This window comes from Panthera onca, chromosome X (assembly GCF_046562875.1).
Source record: "Panthera onca isolate mPanOnc1 chromosome X, mPanOnc1 haplotype 2, whole genome shotgun sequence".
NCBI lineage: Eukaryota > Metazoa > Chordata > Mammalia > Carnivora > Felidae > Panthera > Panthera onca.
In genome coordinates, this window is record NC_138357.1 from 114,576,859 (window position 1) to 114,591,489 (window position 14,631).

General features: G+C 40.9%; 1 protein-coding gene across 1 annotated transcript in view; it reads left to right on the forward strand.

Moving 5' to 3' along the window:
- The window catches only part of ADGRG2 (adhesion G protein-coupled receptor G2), a 122,124-nt gene that overhangs the window by 72,844 nt on the left and 34,649 nt on the right, over positions 1-14,631 (forward strand). The window contains exons 4-8 of the mRNA XM_081792677.1: positions 5,388-5,423; positions 8,708-8,746; positions 8,864-8,887; positions 10,339-10,377; positions 12,337-12,378. Of these exons, the coding sequence (XP_081648803.1) occupies positions 5,388-5,423; positions 8,708-8,746; positions 8,864-8,887; positions 10,339-10,377; positions 12,337-12,378 (180 nt within the window). The remainder of the gene's footprint in view (positions 1-5,387; positions 5,424-8,707; positions 8,747-8,863; positions 8,888-10,338; positions 10,378-12,336; positions 12,379-14,631) is intronic.

Sequence of the window (14,631 nt, forward strand, 5' to 3'; positions counted from 1 at the left end):
CAAGAAGTACTCTCAAGGCTTTCCTTCATAGACTCCGCCTCGTTGCTCTCAGATCCGTTCTCTACCTTCCCCTGCCGTGCTTTGTATCCCAGGGTCCTGACTCCTTGCACTATTTGTGTTAAGTTCCTGCTCTTGAGCTACCAGTCATGGGTTCCTGACTGGTCCTGACTGATGGAGACTCCTTATGATGTCGTCAGTCAGTCCAAAAATATTTTTGAACATCTACCAGATACAGGACACTGGACTGGATTCCCGGAGGATAATAAAGCATCAAGCAGCTTAGCATCTAGTGGGGAACACAAGACGTACAGTAGAAAAGTTAAGTAACAGTGCCCAGTAGTATATGCCCAATACATGGCGAGTGAATGGCATAGACAGTGCTGAGTGAATGGTGTAGTCAAGGAATAAACTTTAAGATAAAAATAGAGAGCCACCTCCACTGGCTCTTGCAGCCCCAGAGTATGCTTTAGAGGGCCAGAGATCTGACCTAAAGAGGTCATCTAAAACTCCCGATTTTGGCAAGGTGAAAATTTGGAATTGCATTTGAAATCACCTCATTTTTAAATGTCGGTAAGTAATTCAAACTTTCAAAAACCTCAGCACGATTCCCACTGTGTGAGAGAAAGAGAACTTGCCTGGGAGCTGAATTGGGATCTCGAGCCAGTGGTAGGCATTTGTTCAATGGCTGACTGCAATAGGCGGGAAGTCGAATGCAAAGACCGTGGAGACCCTTTCCAATTAGAAGATTCTGGGGTTCTAATATTTCACTCAAGTATGAGGGATCAAGGCCTGGGCTTAGAAGGGAGCAGTGGGAAGAAGGAACGGACAAGAGAGCAATTAGGGAATATTAATAATAATACCCTACATTTATATACTAGTTTATGGTCTACAGTTTGTCATTGGAAGCAGGATAGAATAGAGGCTCAGAGAGTAGGCTCTGAAGTCAGTCTGTCTGGGTTCAAATGTCAGCTGTACAGTGAATTACTGGTGGGGCCTTACCCAGACTGTTTCTCAAGCCCTGAAATGGATTGATGCTAATGAATTCACATATCTCCTGGAGTCGTTGGCTGATTAAATAATAAAGTATGTATGAAGTGTTAACCTGGCTCACAGGAAGCACCAACCACTGCCATTGCTATTTGTCACACATACGCCATCTTTCTTTACTCCTCGCAATAGCCCCATGTTCTGGTGAGAAGGGCGCACAGGAGGTTACGGTGAGAAGGGCGCACTGGACATGGAGGTTGGAGAAGGGAGGAGCCAGGGGCAATGGCCAGAGAGTGAGCATTTGATTTGTACAATCAGTTCTATTGTTGAAACCAACTCTGGGTTTCCAGGCCCTTCTCTTAAAACCCTGTGGGATTTTGTTTTCCATAGAGGGTGGTTCCTTGCGATTTATATTTTCTATAAATTAAAAAAAAAACCTGGATTTCTGAGTATGGTAGGAAGAATAATGGGTCCTGTAAGATGTCCCTGTCCTGATGCCTGGAACCTGTAAATATGTTACTTTACAGAACAAAAGGGACTTTGCACATTGTGATTAAAGTTAAGGACTGTGGGATGGGGAGATTATCGTGGATTACCTGGGTGGTCCCAGTCTAATCCTGGGAGTTCTTAAAAGTGGAAGAGGGAGGCAGAAGAATGAGTCAAAAGCATGCCCCAGGTGAAGGACCTCCCCACCCCATTCCACTGCTAGCTTTGAGGATAGAGGAATGAGGCATGAACCAAGAAATGTGGGTGGCTTCTAGAATTAGTTGATAGCCAGCAAGAAGATGAGGACGTTGGTCCTATGACTGCAAGGAACTGAATTCCGTAGTAACCCAGATAAGCAGGACGCAGATTCACCCCTAGAGCCTCCAGGAAGGCACGTAGCCTGTTGACACTGTGATTTTAGTCTGGTGAGACCCATATTGGACTTCTGACCTACAGAACTCTAACCTAACACATTTGTGTTGTCTTAAACCATTAAGTTCATGGTAATATGTTACAGCAGCAACAGGAAGCTAATACACTGAGATTTCCACCTTAAATTATTTGGCTGATGTTACCAACAATACTATCAAATTCAAGAATTAAGTGGATATGGAAATGATGTGGGGTGATGAGGGATGAGTTTTTGGATATATGGAGTTGGAGGGGCAAAGACAGTAAGGTGTTCGCATGACAGTGCTCAGACCACACTTGGCCCTGTGGGATTGCAGAGGTGGTGGTAGTAACTGAAAGAAAGGGTCAGGGAGGTGACGTGGGATAAGAGACTCCATTCAGAAGGCCAGTTTCTTGAGTTCCCAGTTCCTGTCTTTGGCTTCCATTTGCAGTGTATGCATGCCAAAGTCCCGCTCATCACAACTGGAGTATACGGACTTGGTTTTGAAACATCACTAGAGAGTCACGTTGAGTAAAATTTATAGGCATATCGCAATAATTTTATTTATTGACTTAAATTGAAGCTTCAATAAATGAATAATGCTCTAAAATTTGCTCTTTGGATGTTTCCGAAGGAAAATCTGAAAAATTTAAATGTTTCTCCTTTCTTTGTTTATGAATCCTTGTAACAATGGAAATGTTTTGTCTCCTAAGAATGGCACGGGGCTCAAATATTTGACTCATTGGAAATGCCGACCACCTCTTTGATTGTAACAGATGGGAAGTGAGTGAGGAGAGAGCCTGAGAGAAATGGGCTGATAGTCAGGAAAATGTAAGGCCTACGGGGACGTCCCTATTTTGGACCAGGAGGAGTGACGTGGGAAGATCGTAATGGGAGAAAAAAATGAGTACGATGTTAGTCACTAAGCGTTCGGGCCCCTAGAAGAAAGAAAATGCCAAGAGAAAAAAAGTGGACAGTAACAATTTAAAAATCTCTGGTTTTGTGAACGAGATTTCCTCCCTTCATCAGTGTAGATCGTTGCTGGGAGCCTCTTAGGTTCCAAGATGGAAGAGGCCAGCCCTAGCTGTTGCGTCAGAGGATTTAGCAGTGGACAAGGTTGGAATCATTGGTGGCTATGGTCAACCCCTGGGTAGAATTGGAGAGGAAGCGGTTAAGTCTCTGTTGCCCTGAAACATCACTTTCCATCCCTGTTTCCATGCCATCCAACTCTTCCTCAGCACCTTCATGCTTTTTCCTCCCTGTGCCACGCTCCCTGCCCACTCCACCTCACCTGCCCACACTGATAAATGTCCTTCTCAGAGTAGCCCGTATTGAATGTTGATTCTTCCCAGTTCTTGTCAACATGGCCCATTATGGTAGGTCTTTACTACAGGATCAGAAGATTTCAGCCAGTTGGAAGTAATCCATACTAAGGTGTGAGTGACTGATTTGCCCTTAGTGCTCCCAAGAGTAATTTAAAAATTAAGCTCCTGTTAACTCAACAGACTCTCTCACTGGTGGAATATTAACGTAGCCTGAGGGTTACCCTGAAGGACAGAGACTAAGAGGAGCAATTCCAATTAAATTGAGGCATCAAGGCACTAACCACTCTGTGTACATTTGCCTTGGTGGCTGCAGGGTAATTGGGAACTTGAGCACTCATTCGGTCTTGCTTTCAAGCAGAATTGTGCTTTAATGATCCCAGAAAATACTCCTACCCTACCACCACTTCAGGAAAATAGGCTCCTGGACCCTACCAGGTATGTTTCACTGTGCAAGTTTAGTTTCCAAACATACATATTCTTTTTTTTTTTAATTGTATTTCAGGATACCACTATGGAAAGAATCATTCCTTTGTAATTAAAAAAAATTACAAATGTAAAAATAACACCCCACATGGGTGAGAGTTTGGGGAAGTGATACTCATGTCCTGCAGAGGGTTGTATAAATTGATTTGTTTTCTGTAAGGCATTTTGGCAGTCAAAATCATGGAATTTCTGAAGGAGATAGCCAAGTTCGTATGCCAAAATGTATTTTGTGTATATATAAATGTTTTTATTTATTTTTGAGACAGAGACAGAACGTGAGCAGGGGAGGGGCAGAGAGAGAGGGAGACACAGAATCCAAAGCAGGCTCCAGGCTCCGAGCTGTCAGCACAGAGCCCGACGCAGGGCTCGAACTAACTCATGGACCGTGAGATCATGACCTGAGCTGAAGTTGGACGCCTAACCAACTGAGCCACCCAGGTGCCTCTCGGATGCCAAAATTTAGCCAGAAGTATTTGAGACATTGTTTGTAATCATGAAAAATTATACACATCAAAATGTATAAATTAATGGTCTATCCAGTCAATGAAATGCCATACAGTGATCACAAGTGGTATTGTGGAGAATTGTTTAATGATATAGAACAATGTTCAGGATACAATGTCATGAGAAAAATCAGGTTACAAATAGTTTATGTGATATGATCTTTCTTATACATATAAAGACACATATACACACATATATTCATATATCTATATACGTATGTAGATATACATATGAATATAGAAAGAGAGAGCAAAGACTATATGCCAAAATGTTAATGTCAATTACATTTGGGTGGTGAAATGATAGGTGGCTTTAATTTTCTTTTTTATCTGTAATTTATCTGAAGTTGCTCCAATAAGTGTGTAATATTTTTCACAGAGAGAAAAATAGAATTACTTTTCTTTTAAGGAACCTGAGCATCTTCTCAAAATAAGTAACACAGTCTCTTAGCTTATAAACTCAGAGGCATCTGATCTAGTTTAACTCATAAGTAGTACTTAAAAGGTATAAAGGCTGTGCTAATAGGTACAAAAAGAAGCACAGTTGGGGGCACCTGCGTGTCTCAATTGGTTGAGCTTCCAACTCTTGATTTCGGCTCAGGTCATGATCCCAGGGTCGTGGGATTGAGCCCCTCATCGGGCTCTGTGCTGAGCATAGAACCTGCCTAAGATACTCTCTCTCTCTCTCTCTCTCTCTCTCTCTCTCTTTCTCTTTCTTTCTCTTTTTCTCTTTCTCTTTCTCTCTTCCCCCTCCCTCTCTCCCTCCCTCCCTATGCCCCTCTCCCCCACTTGTGCTCCCTCTCTCTCTCTAAAATACTGAAATTAAATTAAATTAAAACATAAAAAAGAAACAGTGAATGGAAGTTTAGTTTATGCACATAGATACCTTTCCTTTTACAAATTCGAATGAATATTAGCCAACAGTTGAAGTTCTTAGTCATCATTGTCAGTTTATGATGCACTAAATCATTATATAACAGAATCTAGAGAGCACCGTCAACAGTTATATTAGAGAATTGCTTCGCCAGAGATGTGTCTGTAGAGATTTGAAGAGAAGGACTGATGAGGCTGTTGAAAATAATAGTAAATTAATATACTGCCCTCTTTTGGTAGCTATTTGCAAGTCAGTTTACATTCACTTCCATTAAAGATGTTCATCTACAAATTCTTGCACACACTAGACTAACTTTAAATCACCTTTTTCCTCAACAGAGAATGCCGATAATTCCAGTTTGTTATCACCATCTGGTAAGACCGTTATTTCTTGACTTTGGGGAATTTCAGGACAATATGCCAAAAGTTCTCCATGAAATATGGCATGTAGTCAGATACAGCAAAGTTGCTTTTTTCCATGAAGGTTAATTACATTCTGTCATTAAACCTGCACCTGAAAAGCCAATAGCACACATAGACAAGAGGACAGGCATATTGATGCCCCCACACTTATGGACAAATCTGCAGAATGAATTGTGGGTTTTCATTACTGTAGCTGGTTAGGTTCTTCAAAGTTATTGTTAGTATTCTAGTTCACGGGTCTCCTGACGAGTATCAAGACCATAAGCCTGCCAAATGTCCCTACATTTGAGGGGCGTGATGTTCTCTTCAATATACTTCCTCAGTTGCCTCTGAACAAATATTTCTCAAAGGGCTTCTGAGGGCTTAGCACTCCTCAGAATGGGAAGGCAAATATAGAGAAATTTTTAACTAGACCGTCGTGGCAGGAACCAGGAATAGAACCCACATTCGAGACTGCTAGCTGGAACTGGACCTCAGGGATAAAGTGGTCCAGTCCCGTCCCTTAGTCGACAGGATCGTGAAGCCCCACTAACTTACCTAAGGTCACACAGCCTCCTGCCCCCATCACGCACAGGCAGCACATGGCTTTTCTGCCTCCCACTCCTGTGTTCTTTCTGGTATACCATATGTTGTAGAACAATCTTTTATGGTAAGGGGTGAGTCAACTCACATTTTATCCTTAGTGGTATCAAAATGAGCTCTATTGTTCATTAATTTAAATAAAATTAAGGGCTCCCTGGGCGAATTAGTCAAGTGTCTGACTCCTGATTTCGGCTCAGGTCACGATCTCACAGTCCGTGGGTTTGAGCCCCACATTGGGCTCAGCGGTGAGCATGGAGCCTGCTTTGCTTAAGCTTCTCTCTCTCCCATGGGGCGCCTGAGTGGCTCAGTCAGTTAAGTGTCTGACTTCGGCGCAGGTCATGATCTTGTGGTTTGTGGGTTCGAACCCTGTGTCGGGCTCTGTGCTGACAGTTCGGAGCCTGGAGCCTGCTTCGGTTTCCGTGTCTCCCTCCCTCTCTGCCCCTCCCCTGCTCATGCTCTGTCTCTGTCTCTCTCAAAAATAAATAAACATTAAAAATAATAATAAAGATTCTCTCCCTCTTTCTCTCTCTCTGTACCCCTCCCCCGCTTGCACGTGCGCTCTCTCTCAAGATAAATTAATTAATTAATTAATTAAAAATAAGTAAAAATCAATAATGATAGCTGTTACTTCTTGTGCACATATATATACATGCTTGGGAGTCTTCAGACATCTCATTCAGTTTCCAGTCTTGCAGTATAGGAATTATTATATTCAGGTTCTAAATGAGGAAACTGAGGGTAAGAGAGGATAAAACTTGCTCATGTTCGCACATTCTGGGCAGCCAGACTACTTACTTGTGTTTGAACTCAGCCACCAGCCTCTCGCCTCCATTGCTAGCTGTGTGTCTTTGGGCAAGTTTCTTCACCTTTCTGTGCCTCAGTTTCTTCATCTATAAATTGGGGACTGTAACAGTACCAGCTTCATAGGGTAGTTGTGAAGATGAAATGAGATGACCTATGCACCTGACAGATTAAACCCTCAATAAGTAATAACTATCATTATTATGAACTACTAAGTAATGGGGCAAAGATTCAAACCCAGGACTGCGAGCCTCCAAAGCCCAAACTGTTTTCACTGCACCAGTTTGCCCCCTTGCTGTTAAGCTGCTGGGGTAAAATGAACCACTGTATTTTACTTCTAGTTCAATAGCCGGCATCAGACTTAATCATGGTCATATCTTAACAAAATCCTGTTTGCATGGAAATATGGGGTATGGAGCTTTGGAAGCACCCACTGGTTCCAGTCACAGCCTGGGTTCTGGGTGCCTTGCGGGAGAGTGACACTCACCGGAATGTAAGAGCCCGTGCATATCCAGGAACTGACAGGTGCTTGTGCCCACAGGCCTCTTCTTACCACTCATCAACTTCCAGAAGAATTAATACTCATTAATTGAAAAACAGCTTTGGCCCATTGTTTTGTTTTGCCCCAAGAGCAAAGGATTCCATATCCACACTTTGAATCTGGTTGCTCAGGAACTGTCTTATTTCTCAAGAAATATCCTTGGTAATTAAAAAAAAATGTAGTAAATGACAAAATATGGAAGCAATAATGTAAGACAGACAGGGTGTGTGTGTTTCAGCCAACGCATGAGCAGTCTGACACAGACAGGCCAGCCAAGTGCCTCGACACACCCAAATGTTGTCCTCACCGGCTGAATATCAGGCTGCCTACTGCAGAGCTTGTATCACTTGTAAAATGTTTGTGTTTACTTTTCCTGTGTATACTGTACGAGTGAAGCCATCGGATCTTTTTAATATTTAAACATGCAAAATGTATGCAGTAGATTGACCTCTTAGCGTAAGTGGACGTACTCCACGGGAAATTTATAACTTGATTGTCTTAGTGGCAGCCATATTTTAAAATAACTTACTAAGAAATTGTATTAGGTAGTACAGTGGTGAGTGATAGCAGTGTTGTTTTATTTTTTTATTATTATTTTTTAATCCTCAATTCACTATGGGAAGAGTTGCCAGGCGTCACTCTTAACAGAATGGAGCCGATCTGCTGCTATGTTTCATAATTGTAGTTTGAGAAATTTTTTTTACTTTTTTTATGTCTTTATTTTATTTTGAGAGAAAAACAGAGCGCTAGCAGGGGAGGGCCAGAGAGAGAGAGGGAGACACGGAATCAGAAGGAGGCTCCAGGCTCTGAGCTGTCAGCACAGAGCCCGACGCGGGACTTGAACCCATGGACTGCGAGATCATGACCTGAGCTGAAGCTGGACGCTCAAGTGACTGAGCCTCCCAGTCGCCCCTGTAGTTTGACAAATATTTAACGTAGAAAATGTTTTCTAGAATTCTCTGGCTGAAAAGATTTGAAAGTAATATGTCACATATTTTGCTGTGGTTTCTGAACTTATTTCCTTAATCTTCAATAGGTAGGAGCAGGCTTTGAGGCAGCAGGTGTCAACTTCTTCATCTGTAAAAGGAGACATCTGTGCTCCTTTCACTTCTTGGGTTCTTTCTCAGCAATTCTCTGATGAAGTGTATATTCTCTGAGTGGTTATGGGGCTTGCAGATTCACACTGGTCTGAGAGCATGTTGTCTGCTTGTTTGCATAATTCGTCTCAAAAGTTTTAATTCCTTTAAAATGCAAAAAATAATTGTTTCAAAGTATTAACTAGCAAATTTTGTTGTTATTTTTCCTCTTACAGCTGAATCATCTCTTGTTGGTTTTGTCCCCTACTCCAATGGTACTGCTGCAGGCAAGATTTTGAAAAAATTCAAACCAAGATTTCACCCACTTTGTTAAGTTTGTGATTTAATTAAACCTTTTTACTGTTTCCCCCCCCACCCCCTCGGGGCCAAAGAGGTTGAAACTACAAGCCTAAATGGTAAGAATTTTTCTGAAGCAAGTGAAAATTGATAACACTTAATGTGAATAAAAGTATAATGAGTGCTGTTGAGGGTTTTTATATTCAAATAAACAAACAAACAAAACCCCAAATCAAACAAACCCCCAAAACCATCAACCGTGGAGAACAACTGAAACTTTTTGCCGAAATGAAAATATCCTTATTGTCACGGAGGGCGGACAGCCCCCTCCCACGCTAACTGTTCTGTAAAAGAAGAGAAATATTGATCACATTTTGAGTGCCCTGTTTAACTTGCTCTCCAACACAGCGCCAGCACATTTTATATGGCAGGTTGTTTAAACGTGAAAAGCACATCCAGTGACTTCAGTATGCTACAGCATGGATTTGGAGGCACAGAGCGTTCAAAGATAGCCCTTTTCCAGATGATTGTATCAATTTTAAATAGTCTGACATGAAAAAACAACAACCGGCCTTCTTCATCATCCTAGAGAACTGGGCTGTGTTGGAGGGAGGTGGACAGGAGAGCACATTCTGTGGCCCCCGCTCTGTGGGTAGACAGCCTCCATCTTTGTGCAGTCAAAACCCAACGCTTTACACAGCCCCTTACTTAGTTAAAATAAAATTTGCACCATGTGGTTGGTGGTTAAGGAGCTAAACAATCATAGGTGGAGCTCACGCTGATCGAAACTGGTTTAAATTCAAACTTGGTCTAATGGGAAGGACTAGATATTATCATTTTTATGCTTAATTACTTTTTACAGTGAAAGGACACCTTCAAAATACCTTTGGCAGTAGGTTTTGAATCCATTGTATGTGGGTTTTTAAGTAATGTCATACATTACTTAATGTAATACATGCCTTTTCACCCCTAAAGTTTCATCCAGAATAATATATTATAGAATGATTTTTATTTAAAGAAATACCAATTAGAACAGATTTTCAACGGAATTTTCAGTGAAACAGGTCAAAATGAGGTTTTTCTAAAAATTACTTAAATGTAATGTTCAAGAACTTTAATTTTAAATTAGAATCGCTTAAAGATTGCTTCCTAAGAGTGTACCATTCAGCATCCACAGGGCTATATCTTAAAGTTGGTACTAACTGGAAACATCGTATCCCGTAGGGACTTTTATAATGGAGTAAAACAGGGACAAAATATTAAACATAAATGGGATTATTTCAATCTAATAATTATAGGAGTGTTGCTATATTTTAGACACATCACCTCTGTTCAAGAAATGCATTTTAAAAGGATGAATACTTGCTCAGGAATGGTGTCTGGGGGTTGGAGAATGGACAGTGTGGCGGGGTGAGCATTAAATACATTTGGTCGTGTCGGTTGGCTTTTGCAAATACTCTCTAACTTCTCTAGGATTTGGGGAAAGGTGAAATGTTTAAGGAACCTAGACAATGCACGTGTTTGTTAATCATGTCAATAATTAGGCTTCACTTTTATTTCATTATTTCAGATGCTACTTCGAGCGTATTATCCACTTTAAACAAAACAGGTAATATCAAATTCTTTCTAAATATCATAGTTTGTCCTCTCTGCCTTCTTGGGTTTCTCGCTTGTGTGGTCAGTCTTCTGGGTTGCTAAAGGTTATCTCCTTGCCCACTTCCTGTGCCTTCATTTGTTGAGTCACTACTCGTTTTACTTTGGCATTGAACAGTAATTCTGGTGTTACCACATTCCTGAGCTTCCAAACTGTTATGGCCATAGCACTCCATTTAAAATAACATTAAAAATTATAATAGTAATGTATCTTAGCTCATAACAAATGGAGAATGTAGAAAAATGCAAAGAAAAAATAGAAATCATCTCTAATATTACTTTCTTAAGACTATTACTGGTATATTTCCATTCAGAATCATATATACATGTATCATATATACACACACACACACATATGTGTATATATCTCTTTTACAAAATTGTCATAGTTTATATGGAATTTTATGTCTTGCCCTTTTGACTTCATATTGAATTCTAAGTATTTTCCACTGCCCCTTACTATTAATGACTTGATAATACTCCATTGCGTACTATATGTTGAACGTTATTAAAGCTGTGTCTACTCTTTTAATAGAAATTGTTGCAATGAACATCCTTGTGTCAACATCTTACATTCATTCCTGATTTCTGTAGGATGCATTCCAAGGATTGGATTTAATGGGTTAGCATGATGAGTATTTTTAAGGTCCTCGATCTGCGTGTTGCCCAATTACCTTCTTGAAAGGTTGTACCCAGCAACATGCGTGCCGGCAGTGAATGAGAATGTCTGTGTCACTGTACCTTTGCTCAGAGTTGAGACTATGCCATATATTATTAGACCTTTCAATTCCTTAGGTTCTATTTTGCAGTCTTGATTGTTGGTGAGGTTGAACATCTTTCCCCAAAAGCACTTTTGTTACTAAAACCGGAAGTTCATTTCACAGATGTATTTTGCTTGCTCTGGGAAGGAAAGTATCAGGGCAAACAAAATAAGATATTTAAAAGATTCTTATTGATAATGCAAAATACTGTCAGCCTCTATGATTACCACCAACCATTGCCCATGGGTCAGTCACAGTGAAACGGAAACTCATCAATGTAACACATAACACAAATGAGGTTTCTGCAACTGTTGGGGTAATGTCATCATTCTTAAGTGCTTCTCCAAGACCTGAGCTTTGTGTTTTCTTCAGAATTTGCCACTCACCCTAGGAGACAGACCTTCTTTGCAAATCTATGCCCCAACACACCTCTTCTAATTGGCCATCCTTACAGCAAGGATTTCTGAACTTGGTTCTCCATTATCTGAAAAATGAACCATGGACTATGTCCCCAAAGTGCATTGGGAACGCATTTCTAAGGTTTGCTTCTTCTGAGTGTGTTAATATTTGCCTGTGGTTTGAACAGTTCTGTCCTGGGTCTGCTGTGAGCCTGCTGGACAACTGTAGTTGGATCGTTTCAACCTCTTTGAGAATAATTTTATCTTATTGCCATAATGGCAATAATATTTTATTAGCTCCTAAAGAAAATAGCAGGACACTCCCTTGATTGTAGAGCATACACTATTTTAGATCTTGTGTTTCCATTCATTTTTTACTCTGAATCACCGGTTCTTTACAACCTGCCACTCGAAGTGACTTGCTTCATTGTACCTATCTGAAGTGTAAGTCCACGTTGATTTGTCTAGCAGCAGCGCATGGAAAGTGCAGTAGAATTACACAAGCAGTGGGGGGTGTAATGGGTGTGAAATCACTGGGTAAACATGGGAATCCAAATCCCAGCCCCACCCTGTTCCAAGGCTATATGATCTGTGTATGCGATTCCCATGTATTCTGCTGCTGGGATGACCAGTAGCGTCGTAAAGGTGTCGACAGTGTGATTTTCTTAGCACTTCACTAAAATGATACTCGTGGCAAATTGTTTTTTTAAAAACAAGCAACAATTCTGCTCTAATATTTAAATTGCTTCTTTGCAGAAAAAACTAAAATCACTATAGTAAAAACCTTCAATGCATCAGGTATGACTTACTATCAATATCAAGACTTTCTTTTTTGTAACTAAAGTAAAATTAAACACACGGCTGGTATTTATGTTTTCTTTCTCTTTTTTTCCTGTCTTTTAAAAATGCAATCTGTTCTTAATGAATAGATGTTTACCTGTTTATGCTCTGGGTACCTGAAGTCGTGCTAAGCGTTTGGGGCTATGTAATCATGATCAGATGCAATGCCCACCCTTAGGAATCTGCTTGCTTGGGAAGAGACAAGGCAAACAAACAGATAACTAACCTGCACATGTATGCAGATAAAGGCAAAAGACTACACAAGTGTCTGACATGGTTAAGAAGCGTGGGAGATAAAAGGGCTGGTGTTAGTGGTCATCAACAGGATAGAATTTATGAGGGAAAGATTCTTAGAGGACTGAACCTCATTCTCTTTTGAAATCAAAAAAGGGATATACTCTTAAGTACTGATTGCAAGGGTAGGGATCCATGATCTGCTTAACAAAGTCTTCTGGTTGATTTAAAACAGGGGGTTGGCAAACTACGGCCTACGGGGCAAATATGGCCCACCATCTAGTTTTGTAAATAAAGTTTTATTGGAACACTGCCATGCCCATTTGTTGACATGTTATCTGCGGTGAATTTCCAATACAGTGAACAGCAGAGTTGAGTAGTTGTGACAGAGACTATATGGCCCACAAAGCCTAAAATACTTACTATTTGACCCTTTACAAAGTTGTCTCGTTCATGACTTAAAGGATGAACAGTGGCTGTGTACTTTGGGGGGAAATTACAGATAACAGCCCTAGCAATGGGAAAGAAAATTCTCAAGATTAACGAGCAGCCCAAGACACACGCCCCTGGAAACAAAGCTGCCACTAAAATTTAGAGAAGATGAGAGATGATAGAATGTAACATTTAGTGGGGACTAGACCCATAGTTCTGGAGAACATTGAAAACATTACTAGCCACCATCTCAAGCAGGTATAGTTAAGTCGAAATCTTCATCTTTTGGTGTCGGTAACATAGCTGTGAAACAGTATAGAATTCTACACGTCAAATAACTTTTGGCACCTAAATTCAGTTTGCCCCCAGAATCACAACTCTTAGTTGAAGGGTGATGCCTATGCACCAACTAAATCACCCTGGCAGAAACCATTTCCCATGCACTAAACACAAGTTATAATTTTAGTCTGTGTCCAAAGTTGTTCTCTTCAGAAACAATTAAGCACCCAAAAAGCACAATGGAGATAAAATAGCAATCAGACATGGCGTACGTAATTCTGACCAAAGCAGACCTAACAAGGACAGCAAAATACTCCGTAACAACCTTTCCCTCTTGGCACTTTGCTGAATACATTACGAGCATTTGCCCCTCACATTCGCTGTGGTTTTCTTATACTTCGCCAAAAGGATGAAATTAATGAAGGCAAGATTTTTAGGGGAGTAAACCTGGAGCTCTTTTCAAATCAAAGAAGACGTACGTCTCCTTTCACCAAAGAAGAAAGTGCTTTTTAGGTGAATATGTATGGAATTTTTTGTTCTCACATGGCTTATTTCATCTCCCATTCATCTCTGCCTCTTTCGTATGCCTGTATAGTTTGTTGTCCTGGCTGTGTCTCCATTTTGCCTTCACTATGACTTTTTTTCTTTTTAATGTTTATTCATTTTTGAGACAGAGACAGAGCATGAGCGGGGGAGGGGCAGAGAGCGAGGGAGGCACAGAATCCGAAGCGGGCTCCAGGCTCTGAGCTGTCAGCACAGAGCCCCACGCGGGGCTCGAACCCACGAACCGTGAGATGATGACCTGAGCCGAAGTCGGACGCTTGACCGACTGAGCCATCCAGGCGCCCCCATAACTGTTTATTTTCTGGCCAGTATCGCTTCCTAGATTGTATGCTCATTGAGGGCAGGGTCTGTATCTGCAACATTCCAAAGCCTGTCGAATACGGTAGTTGTTCAGAAAATAGTTTTTGAGTTTTGTCGTTTTTGCCTAGGTGCAATAACATCATGACATTGGTGTTATTTCTTACGTACGTTTGCACAAGGAAATATTAGAGTGTTCATGGACTCCCCTGCCCAGGAAAGGAAGGAGGATCTCTGAGTAAGGGCTGTTCCATTTAAAGTCTCTATACTGGATTTGCATTCACACTGTTCTTTTTATATTGGACAGGGGAGGGATTAATTTGGAATGGGACAAAAATATTTTTAGGGAGGAGTAGGGGATCAGACAGTGAGTGACATACTGAACAATAGTAAAGAAGGAAGTTC